Source organism: Phycodurus eques, chromosome 3 (assembly GCF_024500275.1).
Source record: "Phycodurus eques isolate BA_2022a chromosome 3, UOR_Pequ_1.1, whole genome shotgun sequence".
NCBI lineage: Eukaryota > Metazoa > Chordata > Actinopteri > Syngnathiformes > Syngnathidae > Phycodurus > Phycodurus eques.
Window position 1 is genome coordinate 8,710,715 of NC_084527.1, and position 23,492 is coordinate 8,734,206.

The window sequence follows — 23,492 nt, forward strand, 5'->3', positions numbered from 1 at the left end:
GCTGTTCGGTACCCGTACGACCGGTGTCAGAGTTTGGTACGCATTGTCGGACTCGTTTCCGGTGAGGGTTGGACTCCGCCAAGGCTGCCCTTTGTCAACGATTCTGTTCATAACTTTTATGGACAGAATTACAAGGCGCAGCCAAGGCGTAGAGGGGGTCCAGTCTGGTGGCCTCAGTATTACATCTCTGCTTTTTGCAGATGATGTGGTTCTGTTGGCTTCATCAAGCCGTGATCTGCAGACTCATCCCAGCCGAGTGTGAAGCGGCTGGCATGAGTCTGCAGTGATGCCGACTTTGTATCAGTCTGTTGTGGTGAAGAAGGAGCTATGCCTAAATTTATGTATGTCTGGTACTCTCTGCAGTTGATTAAATAAATGACCCTTATATTGAATGACTCAAAGGACTAAAAGCAGAATTATAGCATTGTGTTCACCTAAACTGGCCCATATTTTACACTGACTAATTACATTTGGGCGGCACGGTGGACGACTGGCTAGAGCGTCTGCCTCACAGTTCTGAGGAGCGGGGTTCTGTGTGGAGTTTGCATGTTCTCCCCGTGCCTGCGTGGGTTTTCTCCGGGCACTCCGGTTTCCTCCCACATCCCAAAAAACTTGCATGGTAGGTTAATTGACAACTCTAAATTGCCCGTAGGTATGAATGTGAGTGTGAATGGTTGTTTGTTTATATGTGCCCTGCGATTGACTGGCAACCAGTTCAGGCTGTACCCCGCCTCCTGCCCGATGATAGCTGGGATAGGCTCCAGCACGCCCGCAACCCGCGTGAGGAGAAGCGGCTCAGAAAATGGATGGATGGATGGATAATTACATTTGTGGGTAAATGGAGACGAGATCATCATTTCAGTAGAATGCAATATTGTAATATGTCTGGCACTGGGGGCTGCTAAGGGCAGGTCTGGTGATTGGCGCTTGTGACGTCCCCAAAGATGAAAGAGTAAAGCGCCAAAGCAACATTTCCGATGAAAGAATAAAGGGACATTTAAGCATGTACGTTGTCAACGTGACTATACCGAAATAATCTAACATAACTGAATGAATGTTTTCTTTATGCAGCTTTTCTACTCCAAGGCAGGGATTGATAATAGTTTTAAAGTTGGATTTTCATTGAAGGACATTCTTATTTTTGGGGGGAGTTATTTTGTTGTTAGCCTTTGAAAAAACATATCCATTAAAAAGAAACTCAAAAGGCTAAAGATAGAGAGAAAATAATTAATTTTATTATATATATAAGAGGGCTAATTAATTTTATTATATATATAAGAAGGCGGCACGGTGGATGACTGGTTAGAGTGTCTGCCTCACAGTTCTGAGGAGCGGGATTCAATCCCCGGCCCCGCCTGTGTGGAGTTTGTGTGTTCTCCCCGTGCCTGTGTGGGTTTTCTCCGGGCACTCCGGTTTCCTCCCACATCCCAAAAACAAGCATGGTAGGTTAATTGACAACTCTAAATTGCCCGTAGGTATGAATGTGAGTGTGAATGGTTGTTTGTTTGTATGTGCCCTGTGATTGGCTGGCAACCAGTTCAGGATGTACCCCGCCTCCTGCCCGATGATAGCTGGGATAGGCTCCAGCACACCCGCGACCCTTGCGAGGAGAAGCGGCTCAGAAAATGTATGGATGGATATAAATAAGAAATAAATACCACTGGTGTCTTTTATTAAAAATTTGATTTCTCTTTTTTTTGGGGGGTAATATTAAAGTTGGGTTATTCCAGATTCAGTGTTTAAGCAAAACTTAAAGTTTGTTTTCATATAACAAAGTTTAACATTACATATCTGAAAACGGAACGGAAAACATGCAGTCAATTTTCAATAATTAGTGAGTTTGGCCCACAACTTTGTCCCAATTTTTAATTTTGATCCACTGTGAATTTGAGGTTGATATATATAATATGTGCCTTGGCTCAAAAAAGGTTTGGGAAAACTGGCTAAGTGAAAGTAAAACTGGAGATGGAGAGCTTAGATTTTAGTTCTGCCATACTATCACACATTGCTTTCCCCCCTCCCTCTTAACTTGATAAAATTACACATTTAAACATGCTGAGGATTTTTTTGTGTGTAAATACTCACCAAATATATTATTGAAAATAAACAGTAAACGTGCAAAGGTTTAACGGCATCTCGTTTAGCTAACTTAAATTTTGTATTTACACTTTCAACATAGTTCTATAGCAAACCAATAATAATAAAAATCATCGTTAGTAAAATATTTCAGAGGAAACACAAAGAATACATCTTTCTTAAAATTAAATATTATTTAGATATATTACTTAGTGCAGCGTACTGTGTGCTGTTTGAGCGCGCCTACAAATATCGAAAGTGCATTATCAAATGTTCAAATATGTAAACAATCCTGCTGGTCATGATGGCCAGAAAACAGACCAAAGAGAAACCAAAACATTTTAATAATCAAATTAAAACCTAATTTAAGAGCTATTTGGCCGACGGGAATTTTATTCTATAGTAAACGAAGCGTTAGCTCAGAGGAAAAGTGTTATCTAAGTCCACCAAGCTCGCCCTGACTCCGCATGAAGAGGAAACTCGGATGCTACCGATAGCATGATGGAGTTAACTTCAGATCAAGAAGGTTAGCTGGGTATACTTTTTTTTTTGTCGTGTTTGTGGTTATTTCTCCATTAATTTTCGCCCAAAGCCTTCATAAACGTTTGCTAAATAATTACGTCTAACTAGCCTACCTAGCGTTCGTCTAAATGGTTGGTAGGGACTTTGTTGTGAGTTCTGATGGTTTACTTGGACTGTAGGATGTCAAAGACGACAACAGTTGCCCACATTTTTGTTATTTAATGCCATATTCCAAAATGGAATGTATGTATTCAACCTGCCAATATTTGCAGCAATGACAACCTCGGGTCTTTTTCAACATTATGCCACAAGCATGGCATACCTACTACGTCTTATTTTTAATAAAAAAATAATAAACAAAACTAATTAAAAAACTGCTAATGTTGTTTTGGGGTGTTGTGTGTAAATTGAGATGGAAGAAATTTGAAATTAAACTCAAGGCTGTTACTGTACTATAACAACATGGAAAAAGTAATGCGCTGTGAATACCTATATGTACTTGAACATATTTTGTACATAGTCAAATTTTCAATTCAGTAATTTACTACTGGCAACTCTTTACAGCAGCTTGGCACACTTGTGATCACCTGCCTCCTGATCATGGTGATGATGACAACCAGCAATTTGACACCACCCATAGCCGGGCCACAACCTCTTGTAGTGATGATGATGATGATGTCACTTACGGGAGCAATGAACAAGAAGAAGAGGATGCTGCATCAAAACTCACAAGATCAAATTTTAATAATTTGAAGCGAGAGAAACCATTGTTTTCCAGTGGTGCGGAACATTCCGGGGCACGTGTTCCTTTAAAGCTGTGCGATGGAAGTGAAGACAGTGTCCCTTACACTATTAACAGATACCTGAGGGATTACCAGCGAGAAGGCATTAGGTTCATTTACAGTAACTATAGCCATTCGAGAGGATGTATCCTGGGGGATGACATGGGCCTTGGGAAGACCGTGCAGGTAAATACTAAAGCAACCTCAAACATTTCGTATTGTTTGCCAAAGTGCAAGGGAAGGCAAGGTCTATAGCTTCATTACCTTGCCAAAGTGTAAGTGAGGCAAGATATGTTGCTACATTATGTTACCAAAGTGGAAGTGAAGGTACGATATAATACTTTGTCCGTGTTCTTGCCAAAGTGTAAATGAAGGCAAGATATATTTATTTGCTTGTTTATTTTGCCAAAGCGCCAGCGAAGGCAAGATGTGTTGGTTTGCTTGTTATCTTGCTTCAGTGCAAGCAGAAGCACAATATGCCATTTTCTTGTCAAAGCAAGTGAAGGAAAGATACAGTATGTTGTTTTATCTGTTTGCCTTGTCAAAATGCAAGCACAGGCATGATATTCATTATTTTTGCAACGTGCATATAAACGTGGGATGCACATTGTTAATTCATTATGTTGTTATTTTCTTGTCAAAGCTCTAGTGTAGGTAAGATATGTTGCTTCGTGTGTGCATCTTTCCAGAGTGCAATCGAAGGCATGATATACCAGTTTTTCTGTTAGCTTGCCAAAACAGAAGCACAGACAAGATTTGGTGCTTTGTGCCTGTTCGTTATCTATAAAAAGCATCAGCGAGGCATGGTATGTTTTTTCATTATCTTGCCAAGGCTAAGTTGAAGGCAAGATATGTTGCTTCATCTGTTCATTATGTTGCTAGAGTGTAAAGAAAGGCACAATAAGTTACTTGGCTATCTTTCCAAAGTAGCAAGCAAAGGCACACTGATTTGCTTCATTATCTTGACAAGACTCAGACTTTGTCTCTTTAGCTCGCCAGATTACGAGAATAGGTACCATACTTGCCAGAGTGCAAGCAAAAGGCGTGATATGTCGACTCGTCTGTTATTTTGCCAAAGTGCAAGCCAAGGGAGGATATGTTCCTGCATTATGTTGTCAAAGTGCAAGTAAAGGCACGATATTTTCATTCATTATCATGTCAAGGCTCAGTGAAGGCACAATATGTTGCTCCTCTGTCTGTGAAAGTTCAACTGTAACAAAGAGAAAAACCACACCACATTGAGTCATACCTCATATTAAATCACTTGGTGGGAGCTTTCTATATCTGTAACTCATGTTGTAAATACTGTACATCATCCAGGTCAACACAATGAACCTGTCAACTAGCGAGGAGCGTTTCTTCACATTGCTGTTGGTTTTGTTTTGAAGGTTCTTGGTTTCCTTGCGGCAGTGTTGCACAAAAAAGGAACTTGGGATGATATTGAGAGCAACAAGCCTCACTTTCTGCAGAGCCAGACCCCATCCAAGCAGAGGAAGTCAAATGAAGTGGGTGCAACAATGAGAGCACTAAAAATGGCTTGGTTTTAAAAGCATGACACTGACATTTGTTTTTAGCTGATATTCATCCAGATGAAGACTGGATTAAGTTTAACAATAAGGCAAAAAGGGGAGGGACGGAGCGCCGGGGATTGCGGTTTTCTGCAAATGTCATCAGTGCGAGTGTTTTTGCAATCTGTTGTAGCTTTTCCTGATTGTGGCCCCGCTGTCAGTGCTTTATAACTGGAAAGATGAACTGGACACTTGGGGCCACTTCCAGTACACGGTGGTCCACGGGCTGAGGAAACAGGAGGCGCTGGCTCGCATCAAGAAGGGCCGCGTGGAGATCGCGCTCACCACCTACGAGACTCTTCGTCTCTGCTTGACTCAGTTTAATAAGTGAGAAACGTATTTTAAGCTGTACAAGACTCAAATGGCATACTTTCTAAACACATTAGTGTTGTTCTGCACATTTATTTATTTATAGCACTTATTCATGCCGTTGAATCAGAAAGTGTGTCCTAACTTTTGACTGGTAGAGTATATTATACCATATATTTAGGGCTTGAGTACCAGGCTGTGCAAAGGCCCACTTGGAATCGCCTTTTTGAGTGTGTCAACATGGCTGAAAATGCACCAGTATCGGCAAGCCCAAATGTGCCAATTCAGAAATTTAAGAAATTCCAAAGGGTTCTCATACCTTTTCCTCCCACTGTAGACCAGTATATTTGATGGGTCATGGAAAAGTTAGAAAAAGTGGCCCCCAATACTAGTCCCACCGATTAACATTAAATTAAGTGGTTAGGTCTTATCACAACACGGCGCACAAAGTTTCAAGGACCCATGCATGGCATTGAAAATGAAGTTGTCTATTTTTGCATGAAAGAACCATTTGGCCTAATTACTTTGATGAACTCCTACTAGGGAATTTGCCCAAATAAGCCCCAATCAGAAGCAGTTCTATTAGACTGATGGACCATATGGCATTGAATGTTGCTGATCATGGCATCAAAGTTTGATGATCGTTTCAAGGATTTTGAAAGTTGAAAAAATATTTACCCCAACACCATTTCCGCTGATCAACAAGCTCTTTACCCACCCCCTTCATTGTAGGCGAAGCATGGCATCACAGTTAATTGCATTTCATCACTGCTTACAGATTTGATTCCCATTTGTATTCTTCATATGACCTCCTGCAGCATCAACTGGTCCGCTGTGTTTGTAGACGAGGCTCACAAAATAAAGAATCCAAACTCTCAAATCACTCAAGCCATGAAGGGTCTCAAATGTCAGGTGAGATTTTGTCATTATTTTATATGGAATTACGTGTGGATTTTAAATGAACCTGTGTACCTTATTTTGTGGCTGGTTAGTGTAGCTATTCATTCTACTTTTTCCTTCAGATCAGAATTGGCCTAACTGGCACCATCCTTCAGAACAACCTTGAGGAGTTGTGGTGTGTCATGGACTGGTAGGTTTTTTTCTCGTCAGCAGTTTTTGATTATGCAAAAGTCATGCATTTCTCAATATGTCACAAGACTCCATTCAGTGAGTGTCAAGAAATTCAATCTGGCATGTGTTTTGTTTTTTCTGCAATCTATGTGTAACTTTGCGGTTCTGTTCCTCAGGGCCGTCCCCGGCTGTCTTGGCTGCCTGGGGCATTTTAGGAAGAAAGTGTCAGAGCCAATTGAGCAAGGCCAGAGACACAGTGCAACCAAGCGAGCCTTAGCGACAGCGAGGAAGACCATCAGGGACGTGGTGAGGAAGATTTCCCATTGCTTCCTCCAAAGGACCAAAACACTGATCAAGGACCAACTGCCCAAAAAGGATGACAGGGTAGGTTACAGTCTACTTCCTGATAATGATCAAGTGTTGCTGTAATGCAGTGCTATGTTTTGTCCCCTCTCTAGGTGGTCTATTGCTCTCTGACTGACTTTCAGCAGACGGCCTATCAAACTGTGCTGGACTCTGAAGATGTGCAGTTGCTTCTGAGATCTTCAGAGAAATGTGACTGCCAAAGTGGACGTGCTCGAAGGAGATGCTGCTATAAAGTCAGTTCATGCTGAGGATATGTTGTTTTATTGGCCTTGCAACGTGGTCACGAACAAAGGTTGAATAATTGTTTTCTTCCACGTAATTCTACGCTTTTGCGGAATTTAGTCAATGAACCCCTTTAAAATATGCCAGTTTAGTGTCATTTTTTTGTGTTAACTTTAAAGGCACCAGTCAAGTTTAAAATAAGTTTATTTATTTATTTCTTTGGGTGTGTGTTCCCACTGGCCACAACATTTGGTACACCTATGCATTAAATACAATGCTTCCAGACACATTTTCAGAAATACCTCTCGGCAGATAACAAAATATTTACTTGGTTGTTTGATTTCACACATGACGGGTGGCCTTTACCCCAGAGACTCAACTATTTGAATTCAAGCCATTAAAGAGTACATTTTCCATAACATGTCCTCTTTAACAAGTTCCTACCTTTCAGACAAACTCTGAGGGCGTGCCAGTCAAGAAAATGTATTTCACTTACCTGGCCCTACTGAGGAAGGTTGCCAGTCACGTGGCACTGCTCCAATCGACCGCAGGCACCAGTAAGAAACAGGTATAGATAAATATCCATAGTTTATCCCACCTCTATAATAAACCAATTTTCTAAGATACTCGCAATGCCCTCAGACGTAACTCATCTGAATACAGTAAAAATTTGGTTGTTTTCACTAATATGTTGCAATTTAGCCAATGTTATGTTAATTTCCTTGTATTGTCCTTAAGTTTCACCTATTCCCATTAATTTCAGTGGAACATATCCAAAAACTGTGTCACTTTTACAGTTATACATTATCCCTGGTATATTAATACCGGTTAATCGTCTGCAGCCTCGCTTTGTCGCAGATTTTTATGTGATCGTTTTTTTAAGTCTGAATTTAGAGTTGCGTACCTTCAGTGTAGTACCACGTTGTGCTGCAACATGGTAGATCTCGGGCAGCACCGAGATCTACCAGAAAAGATGTTGCGTAAGATCATAAGAAGGGGCAGAGAAGGTCCACAACTAATCTCCAGTAATAGTTATCTACACAGAGCAGAGAGAATGTATGCCTGTGAGTATTGTAGTATACTGAGGGTTGTGGGTTGCTGCTCATTTTATTTAAAGGAGCAGTTCTTTTTTTAATAGAGTTTTATAATTACTATAACAGCTATGCCAATTTCCGTTACCACGTCTGTAGCGTTTTGCATCTTAGCATTAAGCTAGTGGACATTAACTGAACAGAATTGTATGGTTTCGTTGAACATTTTAGTGTTTGTTTTTTTATTTCTCTTGTGTTTTAAATGTCAGTTTTACCGTAAACTTAATCTGGAAGGGACAAACAGCTTGAAGCAAACACACAGACGTTAAGAAATACTTTAAAAGTTGTTTTGATAAGTTTGTGTGTTTTAGTACGTTTAAATGTGTGGGAGGGGTAAAAACTATATAAAAATATATTTAAAAAAATGGTTTCTTTATATTGTGGATTTTGACCTATTGCGTGTAGGTCTGGATCGTATCCTCCGCTATGAACAATACAGGTATACTGTATTCTGAAAAGAGTTTATAATTGTGTACACATTCAGATTTGAGGTCCACTAACATTTCTAAATCGCGAGCATTGTATTTGCTCAACAATGCCAAATTTGTGCGATTAATACCTAACTGCCTCATTCAAGTAATAGATTGGCTTCAGTGACATGCCTCATTTGTTCTTCTAGGAAAAGTGTGTGAGCGCCATTTGTCAAAAGGTGTTCCAGAAGTTTCCAGACTTTGTGCAGAGGTGCAAAGACGAAGCCTTTGAGGCCCTGTCTGACCCAATGTATAGCGGCAAAATGAAGGTGCTGGATAGACACGAACCTTGATCAACTCCTCTTTATAGCAGACTTTAAACATACTTATTTTTCTCCTCTCAGGTTTTGCAGAAACTCCTCAGATTCTATCTGCAAAAGAAAGACAAGGTGCTACTTTTTTCACTCTCAACTAAGGTAAGGACTGTGTTTGCATGATAATTTCACATTGAGATCAAAGGGTCTTCCTGTGTTGAGTTTACATGTTCTACCTTACCTTGCGTTGAATACAGTTGGAATATTTCATGTAGTGATTCTCTTGCGTACCACGAAAGGGCCACGAGTGGTTCTCGTTCCACACTTTTGAGAATCACTGGTCTGAACTGTCACAATCAAAAACCTGTATTATCTGCATGGGCGATGTTTTAAGTAACATCTCAACATTATTAACTGTCACAAAAATGTAAAACATAAGCGTGAGAAGCTAACATAGGAGTTTATAGCTTCATTCAGTGCTCCTTTGTATGAAACAGACAGATGGACTCAAATGCATGGCATCAGTCACAAAACATTCAAATTAAAGTCCTTTGTCACAAAAAGCTGGTCAATAACCACTCCTGCTGAGTCTTTTCAAGCAAATGGGAATGGGAACAGAAACTGGAAACAAAAAACAAACTAACAAACAAAAACAAAAAAAACAGTAGCAGTGTTAAACATGCCTTCACAGAAGTGTAACTAATAAAGTGCATGCCGAGTGTAACGCTGTCTCCTTAGACGGGCAGCTGTCCCATAGGAAATTTGATGATTTGTGATCTTTACGGGGTAATTTTGAAGGCATCAGCATTCTCAGATGCTCTCATTCACATCCACTCAGTTTTTAGGCTTTAAACACACATTTAATTGCTGCTGCTGTTAGAGCCCCATGCCTTATTTATAGACAAAACACAATGAGCAGACGTGGCTCTTTCTCTCTCTCTTGTGACAGAGATTAGTCTGTAAGCCGTGAGGCTTTATAAGTGAAAGTAATTAGAGCTTTTAAGAGAATGAGATGCTGCGGTGTCACCTGAGAATGTATGATAACTTTAGGAGCTGCTGGGTTTTCAGCCTTTTATGGCAATCAGCTAAGAGCTGTTGATGTTGATAATGATGCTCAGTTTTTATCAACAATTATTATGTCACAATACTGTATGTTTGGTTTTGGAAATTTTTAAAGTTCGACACAGTTTAGAATACAGTGGACCAGACCGTAAATAGCAGAAATCCGTGAATAATTGACAATGTGATTGCCATGGAAAAAAAAAGAAATCCGGACAAAATTTAAATAAGCAGGGGATCTGGTCAAAAAAGTGTGAATAACTGGGTGATTGGAAAAAAAAATACTACAAATAAAGCGGGGGTTTTCACGGAAAAAGGGGAATGCATTACCCCAAAAAATCTGAGCCGTGACTTTGCGGGGGTCCATTGTATGACAATTCTTGTATTTAAGTGGTAGTATTCACAAACATTTAATTTTGTGATATGCAGGCATGCAACTATTATCCATCCATTTTCTGTTGCGCTTGTCCTCTTTATGGTCACGGGTAAGCTGAATCCTATCCCAGCGGCCTTTGGGTACACCCTGCACTGCTATCTTCTCAATCGCAGTAAATTCCCATATATTGCAGTGAAAATTAATAGAATACTTGCCTTTGTTTTCTTATATTTTGGACCTGGCAGCTGTTGGACGTGTTGGAGAGCTACTGCATGGCCGAGGGTCATGACTACAGAAGATTGGATGGGACAACTAAAGCCAAAAAACGAGTCGACATCGTCAAGGAGTTCAACACCTCCACTCACATTAACCTCTGCCTGGTTTCCACAATGTAAGTGTGGCGATAAATACTTAAAATAATGCAAATTACCGTATTTCTGATTCTGATTCTGATTTGCTTTGCAGACAAGGGATGGGCTTTATTTTCGCTAAAACAATGTTTTGAAATAATATTAATGTCAGCAGTAGATTACAATTCACATCAAGTGAAACTTGTTAAATACAAAGTAAAAAAAATACTATTGTGGAGAAATGCACAGGCTTAACAAATAGGTTATTCTCGGATCATAAACAAGGATGTACACAACAAAGTAAAGTTAAAAATGTGGCGTCCACATAATTTTGCATCATCTCAGAGAATACTGTGCCGGTAACTCAATGATCATTTCTGCTAAGACTCCACACTTAAATTAATCTGAGAGACTTTATGTGTAGCTGTTCTGGTTAGCAACAGACTTTACATTTATTACTGTTCCCCTGATGGGACAAGAAAAATGTCGATTTGAGGGAGGCGTTTGTTTTAAGTGGACGATGCAGAGATGGGTACTATTTGAGGAAATTCTATGGTATTTCATATGAAGACAAAATGAGGTGTGTGTTGACTCCTTTCCAGGGCGGGTGGTCTCGGTCTCAACTTTGTAGGGGCCAATGTCGTGATATTATTTGACCCCACTTGGAACCCAGCCAATGACCTCCAGGCTATCGACAGGTTTGTCTATCTTTATCAAATACAAGTGTTTTGCATACAATTGTGCAGCCATTTTAACATGGTTCGCATGGTCATTTTTACTGTGTGCATCTCTTTAGAGCGTATCGCATTGGCCAGTGCAGAGACGTGACTGTTTTTAGGCTAATCTCATTGGGGACTGTGGAGGAAATTACCTACCTCAGACAAGTCTACAAACAGGTACTCAGATAATTATGAGCTCGACATGTTGCGGGAGATAATAAGATGTTCCCTTGGGAAATTTCACTTAAAGGGAGAGCTTGCAGTTTAAAAAACGAACCAAAAAAACAAAAACGTTTTTTGTCATGTACTGTATGTTAAAACTGTGTGACCTGATAGGAGAATATTATTAAAATGATCTTTTGAAAATTCATCTCTTTCTGCCACCATCTAATGCCTCTAATTTAATTTTAATCATGATTTTACAGCTGAGTACGGCGGGAAAACAATAGCCAATTAGAGGCTGTTTTGGCAGAAGGCGTGACTGAGGGGTGTGCAACTCATTGACATGCACACGCCGGAGCCTTGACTTGCTTTCGTGGCTGGATTAAATGCAAATTTATTGAACTTAAAACTTAAATACAACTATAGTGTACTTACATATATACTTCAACTGTACTTAGGCAGTGTTTCTTTTGGGTACCACTAGAGGAAACCCACGTACAATAATAGGTAATTCACTCAAATGAGCTCCGATTGGAAGCAGGTGTCTGACACAGATGGGCGACACTGAATTGCAAAGCTTGTTTTGACAATGCCAACTAAAATTGAGCATGCTGTCAAGGTTTGATGATCATTTTAAGGCATCACCATAAAAAAGGAACTGCAAGGGCCTGTTCATTGGTGCTTGCAACTCTAATTTGTATTTAGAATTGCGTGGAGGACCGGATGTAATACTCCGTAAATGGCTCACAGGTTTTTCACCTATACTTTACGACCTTAGGATGTCTACTCCTATGTTGTAATTATAAAAAAAAAAAAATCTCCCTATACACCTACAATTACATGTAGTTCATGCTTATCTTTAAATGATAAATTACAGGCATTTCTTTGTTTGCACCCAGCAATTGCAGAGCTCTGTTGTTGGCGTGGAGAGCGCGCGGCGGTATTTTGATGCGGTGCAGGGAACCCATAAGGGGGAACTGTTTGGGATCAATAACCTCTTCAGGCTGCAGACCCAAGGCACATGCCTCACCCGCAAGTTACTAGAGGTAAGTTGTAGTGTGGTAATGACAAGTACTAATTACAGAAGCTGTATCGATTGTGCCTTGTCAAAGATGATAATACTCAGTTTTGATGTGTATGTATTATTGTGTTTGTATTTTGCAGTGGTGCAACTGCATCTTAAAGTGAGGTGTTTTTAAATGTTATTATGTACCTGAAGAGTCTGGTTATGGTTGTCCAAAGGACATTTAGGGCCACACTGAAGAGGAGGACTGAAGAGAGACTGTCGTAATCTTTTGAGAATAGGATATTTTAAAAATTTAGCAAATATATATTTTTGAGAATGAAGTCATATTTGAGGAACAAGTGAAAATTATATATTTGAGGAACAAGTGAAAAGACAACCACACAAATAATGCATCCATCTGAGGCAAGCAGCTGCTGGCTGTCTTTTGTAGCCTGGCATACAGTTAGCAACGTGGTAACACTGTTTTCAATCAACAGGTCAACAGATGGTTCAATATCCTAGTGCAGATAATAATTTGATGTAGATGTTCCCAAATTCTCTTTCATTATATTTAAAATAATACTAAATTACAACTTTTCAGATATCTGCTCATACTTACGCCGGAACAAATTGTTTCTCTGATATCCTTCCTTGATTTTTATTTTTTTTTCTTGTAAAAATACAATTTATTCGGGTTATATTCAGACTATAACCTTTTTAATATAAACAAAATATACAATCTCTTAATATTACTACTTTTTCTCAAAAAAAATATATAAAAAATACGACTGTAATCTAAAGAAATATACTTTTCTTCTCAAGTATGGCTTTAATCTTGAAAACCACTTTTTATAAAAACTATGACTTTACTCTTAAAAATATACAACTTTCTTCTCATAATAATAATAATAATAATACTTGAAAATATATCACTTTTATCTCAAATATTTTTCTCTTCAGTGTAGCCCTAATGATCCTTTTTATTCCAGAGCAATTTAAGTATCATCTGCCTTTTCCTTTATAGTGACTTGTTATCCAATACAAATGTTCACAAGTGCGTGTTTCTCTCCTCCTCATTCAAGCGCGAAGGACAAGTGGAGGCGGACGTTATGACAACCAGCACACACACATACGTGGCGGCGGTGGATGAGGAGGAGAAGAGGCACATTGTTGGCGTGAGTCGCTCTGCGTTTCTCAGATACCCGGAACATCTTTCCCATCCCTCGCTCACACATCTTCTCTCCCCAGTGGCCTGCTTAAGCCTCCCATTCCCATGCTAAAAACGGGGATACCTCATAAGGGGTCCTTCCTGTGTGTCAGTCAAGCAGCCGACTGACAAACCCTCATCTGGTTCTTTTGTAAAAGGATAACAAACTACTACAGCAGCTATTACAACTGTTCGAAGGTTGAATGAGGTGGAACAATCGAAAACATGTCCATATGACTGATTGAAAAATAATTATATAGTATATTGCACTGCAATCCTGTGTGTACCAACCTCCACAAGGGTTAGAAAGGAGTGGAAGATTTCTGGTAAATTTCCAAGGAAAGTTAAACCGGGGAATTTTGGAAATTGTAAGATGCAATATAAACATTTTGTTTTGTCATAATCAGACATCCGGATTTATTTGTAAGTCGAACTTTATCAAGCGTTGCTTTTCTTTTGAACAATCAATTATTTTATTGAAGTCCAAAAACAATGTTGAGTAAAATATTTTTCACCCCGACCCAACCCATCCAAAAATTTACAAAAAATGTACTCACCATCCAAAAATACCAACAAAGTCCCATTTAAAAGTCCCATCCAACAGGCAAATACCCTCAAGCTTCTCAAACCTAGCCTGTGCATTTTTGCAAAACACTTTTAGGCAATGGGCTCTTCATATTCGACTGTAAATTGCATAAAATCTGATGGTTTTAGTCAAATATATGTCCTGAAAGTCCTGGTTTATCTCCGTTTAGTCCTATACATACTTATTAATTTCCATGTAAACTACCCAACCCTAATTTGAATACCTACCTACCTAACTAACTAACTAACTAACTAAATGAAGTGATTTGTTTCTTTTCAAGCAAATGATTATGGCTTTCATGTACCTTTAGGAATAAAGGTTTGCAATTTGCTTTTTGTATGCTACTTGGTGACACTCATGAATATGAGGAAAACAAAAGTGTGTTTCAAAAAATGTTGAGGCATGATGGCGTCAATTACAGTGAATGCCTCCATTTGAGAAAATGCAGTAATCCTGCTAACTAATCATGCTTGGTGTAGGTAATTTCCATCCATCCGTCCATTTTCCAAAGTGCCTGTCTTCATTAGGGATACTGGTGAGCTGGAGCCTGTCCCATTTGACTTAGGCACCTATCGACAAACAACCATTCACACTCACACTCACACGCACACTCACACTTACACTTGTGGACTATTAAGTGTCTCCAGTGGACCTAAAATGCATGTTTTTTTTTTCTTTTTAATGTGGGGGTAAGCCACAATAAATGGAGAAAACCCACGCAAGCATGGGGGGAACATGCAAACTCCAGATTTGAATCCAGAACCTCAGAACTGTGAGACTGATACTCTTACCACAATTTCACTGTGCTGCCCTGTGCCCAAAATTGTATTATGAAATGTCTTGTCATCTTTAGTTGGTGCTGCTCCAGACATCTTTTAGATTCATGGAAAGAATCTGAAGCATACAGACACTGAAGGTTATAGCGTTTATGGTTCCTCATGCACGCGCGCAACCGCTCCTCATATGGACAGATCTGTCCAGAGAATACTAAAAATTGGATCATGGTTGGTGGTCCAAAGGAAGTCAAAATGTTTATAGCTTCTGGACATGTCGATTCCTCGTATTACATCATAATTGGAGCCTGTGTCGCATTGTGGTTTATTATGATTTGCTATTACGAACATCTGTTTTGTATCCCACCAGGAATGTTCTCATGGACTGTTTTTTCATAGCTTCCGCCCCTTTCTATGCCAACGTACTCCTATGTTTTTGTTTTTGTGATTACAGGGTGCTGGAGATGCATCCAGTGAGAGCATGGGTGCATCAAAGATCTCCAAAGGGCTGCTGGACTTCAGTAGCGGGAGTGATGATGATGTTGAAGAGGACCGGGGGAACCCCAGTGGAGCGGTTGGCACAAGGAGAATCGATTCCCCTGCGGGGCCTGGTCCAATCAGTCTCATCCAGCACGGTTTTGCAACACTGCTCCAAAGGTTTCAAGCCATGCCGGAGTCAGGTGAAGGGGACAGTAGTTCTGGTGGTGAAGGGCATGCTAAAGGGGAATCCCAAGAGACAAACAGTTCGGGCTCCGAAGACTCCAATATCAAGAGTAATGTTCACCTTAAACAGGGAAGAAGCATGCTACAGAATGGGAATACAAAACCAGGCCAGACATCATGGAGGACCAATTTAGAGGCAAATTACGAGGAGAGTGATAGAAGCTCCAAAAATCGGATGCTTCCCAAATCACATTGCTTTGACCATTTTTCCGAAGAGTCTGATGATTTGGACATTGAGGCGCTCACACGGTCAAAGGGTGATGCCCTGAATTCTCACCGTAGAGCAATATGCAAAAGACAAAAAAGAAGAGGACACAGTGGAAAAAGAAACATGACGAGAGGAGTCATATTCACTGAGGACATCGAGACCTTCACAACTTCAGAGGACGAGAACACCGCAAGTTCAGATAAAGCCAAAGCAGGGGTCGCAAAAGATGGTCAAGGATCCCGAACAAGCACTGGTAGACGAGAGGATGCTTCATTCACTCATGTGAAAAGTCAAACATCTCCAGCATCCAAAGGAACCATTGACACTGTTTTAGGTAAGACTCTGTTCTGACTAACCGGTTCTGGAGTCACATTTGACTTGAATTGAGAATGCTCTTGATTAAAGGTGAGGTGCAGGAGGTGGCGTACACCCACTCCAACCAGCGTGTGGTGGGCGGGAGCAAAGCTGAGGAGCTGATCAGTAGAGCCGCAGTGAAGGACGTGTTTGAGCGCAAGATGTACTCTCAACTCCCTGCAAATGAACTGCTTTACCCTTACGAGGTACACAGGACACCTAAAACCACTGTATAATGAATCCTCATTTATCGCGGGGGATAAGTTCCAGACCCACCCGCACTAGGTAAAAATCTCCCACATTTTATTCAAACACACTTTTTAAACTCGTCATAAATGTTTTTCCACAGTACAGCTCAGCCTTTGGCTGGCAGATGTCAAGCAATATGCCTTTGGCAGTACAGCAAACTCATTTGAATCGGCATTTAAAAAATATAATATACTGTACATATGTTTTCAGAGGTTACTTTTAGACAAAGCAGTCTTAGCTTATATGAAAGTGGGTTTTGGACTTTACAACCATAGGAAAATTCGGGTTCCAGGGTAACAGCAGTTGAGAGCCACAGATCTAGTCCAATGTCAGCTTGGATTTTAAGTGGTCGTTTAATTGTTGTTGTTTTTTTAAAATGTTTTTTTCAGTATACTCATGCCCTCGCATGTGGAAAGCGAGAGTTGCCAATTTTCAGCCGCTTATTGAACGCTGGGAGAACAGAAGACTAAACACAATGAGCACACTTACACGGGAGCTGCTGTCATCCACAGCCTTATGCCTGCAATTTTTTTTGTATGTAAAACAAAAAAACGTGTGTGGAAGGGGTGAAACAATATTGAAAATAATTTTCAATATCGACCTTTTATAAGGTCGATATTGCAGATTTCACTTATTGCAGGTGGGTCTGAAGCGTATCCCCTTCAATAAATAGGGGTTCCCTGTAGCTCAATTTTATTTATTTATTTTTAAATACTGTATTCCAGCAGAGCTTGCCAGAAAGCCCACCCGACCGCCAGCCCCGCTGCACTCCCGACATCCCGCAGCAGCTTTCTGATCCTCACCCTGTCACCATCACCAAGAGCATCGTGCAGCACACCAGATGTAACACCTTCATCCTGGGGGAGACCCCTCTCGGAGTGCGCAGGTACTGAACAAATAGGAAGGAATCCTCAGCAGAATAGATGGGAGGCGGGGAAAAAAAGTGTGTACCCTCTCAGGTTAGTGGTGGAAAGGGCGGATTTTCAGGGAGGGAGAATTCCTGGCAGTGTCGGGAAGTTGGCCAAAACCCACCACAGATTCAATGTGTAGCGCTCCCCCCATCTGGGCCTCGGGAAATAGCGTGCGTTCACACAGAGACCACCTCTGAGCTCACCCCACCACCCGTTTCCCAGCATCCTGCCAAACATTACACAGTTGTGTTCAGACCCGATGGTGCAGGAGAGGGGAAAAAAAAAAAACTTGGCCCCAAGGGATTTTACAACGGATATGCACATACTTTGTAAGAAACACTTAATGTCGACGTCTCTCCAAAATACACTCATAAACACGCACCCTCTCTCTGTCACACACACACACACACACACACACACACACACACACACACACACAGGCACCTTCTTTGTCTGTGATATCATTCCCCAGGTGGAAGAAGCTAGCTCTGCCCAGAGGCACATCAGGGTGTGACAACACATACCAGTTGTATTGATTCCCCGTTCCGTTTAATTATTCATATCCGCACGGGGGTTTTACTATGATCACTTTTTTATTTATTGTTTTTAAAGCCGCAAGTTCTATTAACTAACACTGACCGTCACTGCCACACTTTGAAGTGTTTTTGTTACTGAGTGGGGATGGGCCACTTTTAATAACAAGTGCCTTGGAGCGTAAATATGCCTAACTAGGTGGAGAAGTATTCAACTTTAGTCGTGCTTGATGTGCCCACAGAATATCTTATTAACAGCGTTTGACTTGTGGCTTTTAAAAAAAATATACTTTAAGTAGCATATGGTGTGTTCCAAATACAGTGGAACTGCGAAAATGGAACGCAAAGCATTCTGTGACACTGGCTGACCGAAAAACAAAATTTCCTCTTGATATCAATTATATTTGGAAGAATTAATTCCAGAGCACCATCAAAAAACTTATATTAAGTATTCATGCCATGTTTCCAATAACGTCCATCCATTTTCTACATAGCATTTGTCCTCATTCGGGTTGCGGGTGAACTTGAACTTTGGTCAGATGACTTTAGGCAAAGGTTGGGTACACCGTGGTCATGTCGTCGGTCAATCGACGACATATCGACAAACAACTATTCACACTCACATTCACACTGATGGACAGTTTAGAGCTGGGGTGTCCAAACTACCACCCAGGAGCCATTTGTGGCACATCGTTAAATGTTTCGTGGCACACGCCATGTGTTAAAATTAACAATTGACACTGCCTGTGTCAAACAGCGGAAGAAGACATTTGTTCTCATCTTGCACGTCCTTGTTTTACATCAATCACACATCATTCGGTAAGACGTTCCTCAAAATAGTGATTGTTTAATCCGCTTTTCTGCTCCGTATTAAGGTCAACTACCATTTGTTCTTGTTTTGGTCCTGAGTGTGGAGATGTTGAAGCTCTCTTCAGACCATGGCTTTTTCTGTATAATGTGACTATGAAAATGCCAGGGAAAGCCTATGAGGAAATCAGAACCTTATTTGGGGTTAATGAGAAACACTTTAAAGCACAGGTGTGTGCCGACCAGAGGTGGGTAGAGTAGCCAAATGTTGTACTCAAGTAAGAGTACTATTACTTTAGAATATGACTCAAGTCAAAGTAAAAAGTAGTCATCCAAATATTTACTTGAGTAACAAAGTACTCAATGAAAACACTACTCAAGAGTAACTTGAGTAAATTCAGATTTAAAAATATATATATTTTTTTTAGATCAGAGCATGAACATAAAATAAAATTAAATAATAATATATTGACAAACACCTGCCACCATTTCAATGTTTAACTGCCCAAAAACCAACAACACATACATTGGGCCCTACACAAACATGATTTGCTTTATTTGCTAAAATGACTTCATGAAGAAGCTGTTTGCTGAACAGACTTAGTGATTGTGTGCGCGCGAGCGACACCATAGGGATAGTGCTAATTTTGCCATATCCACTCCCAAAACAACAATAGAAACATCTGCAACTTACTGCAAGGTTTTTTCTCAAGTTAGAAGTGGGCTGAAATATCGAAGTACGGGCAGTCACAATTTAAGAGCTGCATGATAAAGCTGTTGTTTTTTGGAGTCTGTAAAATAAACAGTCGGACAGCTGTAGTGAAAAATTTGTCATTTTGATTGGCTCGCGAAGGCTACGTGTGGGGTCATGTGACTTCCTTGTGTCGTCGGATAGGTGAATTGGAGTCAAATGACATAAGTGATCCTGTTTGATTGCCGCAACGGGCGCCCTATGCGGAAGTCGAAATGGAGTCTAAAAATAGACACGCACACGCAAGAATGTATAAATAAAAGTAGCGAACGGCATGTCGATCATTGTAACGGAGTAAAAGTATCGATCCTTCTTCACATAAATACTCAAGTAAAAGTAAAAGGTACGGTGCATTTAAAGTACTCTGACAAGTACAGTTTATGGAAAATGTTACTTGAGTAAATGTAACGGAGTAAATTTAGCACGTTACGACCCACCTCTGGTGCCGACTCACATTGAACATGAGTTTGAATGTGATTAGTTCATTCTGAACACAGCAACATCCAGTTCTAAGAGGGTGTGCACATTATCTCAGTTGTTCATTTTTACTTCCCCTGTCTAAAATATTTCTTTCCAGCGAGGTGTGCAGCAGGCTCATATGAGATGCTGATGTCACGCATAATGACATTTAAGGCATATTTTTTCCAGAAAATTTTACTCCAATACCCAGCCATCCATTTTCTGAGCCACTTCTCCTCACTATTGTCGTGGGCGTGCTGGAGCCTATCCCAGCTATCATCGGGCAGGAGGTGGGGCACACCCTGATCTGGTTGCCTGCCAATTGCAGGGCACAGATAAACAAACAACCATTCGCACTCACATTCACACCTAGGGGCAATTTAGAGTTGTCAATTAACCTACCATGCATGTTTTTGGGATGTGGGAGGAAACCGCAGTGCCTGGAGAAAACCCACGCAGGCACGGGGAGAACATGGAAACGCCACACAGGCGGGGCCGGGGATTGAAACCGGGTCCTCAGAACTGTGAGGCAGACGCTTTAACCAGTCGTCCATCATGCCACATTTTGTAATCTTTAAGACATTGGGCTCCACTGCACCATTGTGTTGAATAGTTTGCCAGATTAGAGCTGCTACTGTTAAAAACCTCACTGTGTTAAGTGTGTGTTTGTTGGTGTGTAGGCAGCAGCTGCAGGAGATGGCCTCCAAGTTTAATTTCCCCTCGGCCCAACAGTTCGCCGCTGATGTTCTGAGAAGCGACTCGACTCAAAGGCTCGCGTGGCTCAGAAACTATTACGCCACTCCCGGCCACCCTGAACTCGCTAGCTTCGTCACCAGCAATTTATTGCCAACTGACGGAGCTCAGACCCAATCTCCCAAAACCACTGGGACCAGAAGGCCTAAATCCAACCAGAAGAGTCAGGAGCCCGTGAAGAAGAAACGGCTATCGCAGAAGAATTTGCGTGAGCCTCAGAGTGATGTTCCAAGTCTGGATCCTGAGGAGCACGAGGAGGCGGTCAGCTGTGTGAGAGGTGATAGGAAGACAAAGAAGGCTAGACCTGTTGGTGGTCATGGTGTGTGTGAGGCCAGCAGCAGCAGTAGTTGTCTGGACCCTCAGGAGATGGCAGATATTCCCCTTAACATGGAGCAAAACTTGACTACAAATGTTAAAAAACATTCCCAGGAGGTTCCCCCTCAAGAACAGAACTGCATTCTCACTGAACTCTTGGGCGACACATCCATACTCGATGACTTATTAAAACCCAAATTCAAGGGTTCCTCACCAAAAAGATCCACCTCGGTCCGAGCCTCTCCTTGTCCATCTAGAAGCTCCCTTAACATCAACAACTCAGATACATGTGACTCTTTTCCTACACAACAGACACAACTGAGGAGAGGCCGCAAAGACTTCTGGGACATTCTGAACGAGGGCAATGAAGAGAGCATCAACAGGCTGACAGACCTGGATGAGGTGCAGAGGGTTTGCGTCAACACCAATTTGGCAGCACGACCTCACTCTGTGGAGGAGAACAAAAGTCTCTGGAAGGCCAACGACAGGTTTCTATGGAAGAAATAATACTGTACAACAAAAAGCACACATTTCCAAAGGTTGTCTTTCTATTGTTTTTATCCCAAAAGCCACTGTCAGGCTGTAGATTTGGTACTTGGCCCTTCAATGGGGACTTACCCGATTTCCAGATCGTTACCGATGTGTTTTGCTAGACAAACTAGGTTGTAATGAGTTTTGCTCTGACCAACTGATCAACAGATGGAAATATGCTGATGAATTTGAAATGTGATTATTTAAAGAAACAGCCCCATTGTAAATATACAAGAGGCAGTCAAAAGGTAATGAGCTCAGTTTAATTTAACCTACTCAGAATATATTTTTTTCCCAGAAATTTTCATGGTTTGGAGTTTAAATACACGTTTGAAGTTTTTTAAAGTTAGTTTTGTTTAAGCCTGTCTTCTTCCTGTCAATCATTTTGGAAATGACATCATTGTTTGATGCCCGTCAGAAGTAGAGAGCTGTGATTGAATTTGTTGCTTCTACTACTCAACATTTTCATACATTTTATCAATGGTGACTCTTTGATCTTCTCTGATCAGTGCCTCGACCCAAGATAGCACTATTTTCAGGATTAACTGCTGAAGATGGTCTTTCGTTCCTTTGCATGTTACGGAGGTCACTCAAAGCTCTGTTTTTCTTCGCCTTTGATCCAGGACACCCACTTTCATTTCCAAAATGGCTGACAGGAATTGGACAGGCTTTAAAAAAACCTTTTTTTTTTTTTTTTTTTTTTTTTAAATAAAATAAACCGTCAAATAAGTATTGAAACTAAAAGCATTGAAAATTTCATGACAAAAATCAATTGTTGGTTAAATGAAATTGGGGTCATTAATGTTAGACTGCACCTCATAGTTGAATCTCCTCGCACTACTGATTCTGAAGGCCCCGGGCAAATTACATTGAAAAAGCAGCACACAGAGGCAGAAATCCTATTATAATAAAAAATCTTACAACCAAATACAGAACATGTGCTGGAAGCAGCACAGTTAAGAGAAATTAAATGAAGAGTATTGAGTATTAAGAATAAATTAAGACCGTTTCATGGGACAACTATTAGAATTTACATTGTAAATGCAGGTTAGTGCTTCTGCTAGTGCTTAGGCAAGCATAATAGCCCTTATTTCCCAGTCCCCACGACTGTGAAAAAACACATAAATAGTTTTTGGGGTGTGTTTCAGATAAAAATGTCAAGGAATATAATTAAAGTTACAATTTCATCATTACATCCTTTTATTTGTACATGTTTTTAGTCATTTCTTTTTACTAAAAGTCAATGTTTTCTCATTTTTAAATGCTTTTTTAATTTTTGGAAATTGTCGCTCATTAACGAAAATTTGTTGTTGATTTTTACTTGAATAAACATTGATTTTGGTTTTGTCACTCAGCCTTTTTGTATGATGTTGCGTGCCTCTGTCACACCGCCTGTTCCAGCTGATTTTCTCTGTGCATGCAAACAAACTTGTTGCGTGAAAAGCATGTATTTCTAAATTTTCAACACTTTTTGTTTATCCTATGTAAAAAATATTTAAAGATGTGTGATTTAGAAATAAAAAGACATTGACTTTTCATTGGTTAGTGATGAACGGGAAAACAGTCAATTTTGACAATTGAATGGTTCTAGTTGTCATTAGCCACATCCACTGTCTGCTCCAGCTGGACAAGCTTTTTCATAGAAAAGTTGAACTTCTTTTGTACTAATAAGGTCAGCAACAGGTCTGTGGTGTTGTTTCAACGTACCTGATTGTGATGTCAAATGGATGATTTGTCAAGGGAAGCCTTCCAGCTGTGAGTATTAGTCATTGCAGTAACCAGATACTCAGACTGCCGGCCTCTCCTGGTATGTCGGTGGCCAAGCAGTGATAATATGTAAAAATAAATGGCTGTACATCTAAAATCTCACTCATGTCCCACTTTTATCCTGAAGGGGGCATGTTATGGAAAATGTACTTTTAAAGTGTT

General features: G+C 40.5%; 1 protein-coding gene across 5 annotated transcripts; it reads left to right on the forward strand.

Annotated features, from left to right (window-relative positions):
• The first annotated feature begins 2,347 nt into the window (after window positions 1-2,347).
• ercc6l2 (excision repair cross-complementation group 6-like 2) lies at window positions 2,348-23,204 on the forward strand. Of its 5 annotated transcripts, none has more exons than XM_061671914.1 (20): window positions 2,348-2,602; window positions 3,163-3,566; window positions 4,769-4,885; window positions 5,082-5,275; window positions 6,076-6,169; window positions 6,280-6,347; window positions 6,505-6,712; window positions 6,787-6,927; window positions 7,368-7,484; window positions 8,627-8,746; window positions 8,822-8,893; window positions 10,412-10,557; window positions 11,119-11,214; window positions 11,313-11,412; window positions 12,297-12,443; window positions 13,486-13,578; window positions 15,424-16,234; window positions 16,306-16,460; window positions 17,229-17,389; window positions 20,645-23,204. In XM_061671914.1, exons 1-20 carry the CDS (start codon window positions 2,575-2,577, stop codon window positions 21,537-21,539), a joined length of 4,167 nt encoding a protein of 1,388 aa, XP_061527898.1. In that variant the 5' UTR covers window positions 2,348-2,574; the 3' UTR covers window positions 21,540-23,204. The 5 variants fall into 5 exon arrangements, with proteins under 5 accessions (XP_061527898.1, XP_061527899.1, XP_061527900.1 ...); XM_061671915.1 differs by having other exon boundaries at window positions 17,232-17,389; XM_061671916.1 differs by having other exon boundaries at window positions 3,166-3,566.
• The last annotated feature ends 288 nt before the right edge of the window (window positions 23,205-23,492 follow it).

Bases quoted from the DNA above. Each gene is read 5' to 3' on its own strand.
- ercc6l2 (XM_061671914.1), top strand. From the start codon at position 2,575: ATGATGGAGTTAACTTCAGATCAAGAAG. The intron at 2,603-3,162 runs GTTAGCTGGGTA...AACTCTTTACAG, and splicing joins GTTAACTTCAGATCAAGAAG to CAGCTTGGCACACTTGTGAT. The intron at 7,485-8,626 runs GTATAGATAAAT...TTGTTCTTCTAG, and splicing joins CAGGCACCAGTAAGAAACAG to GAAAAGTGTGTGAGCGCCAT.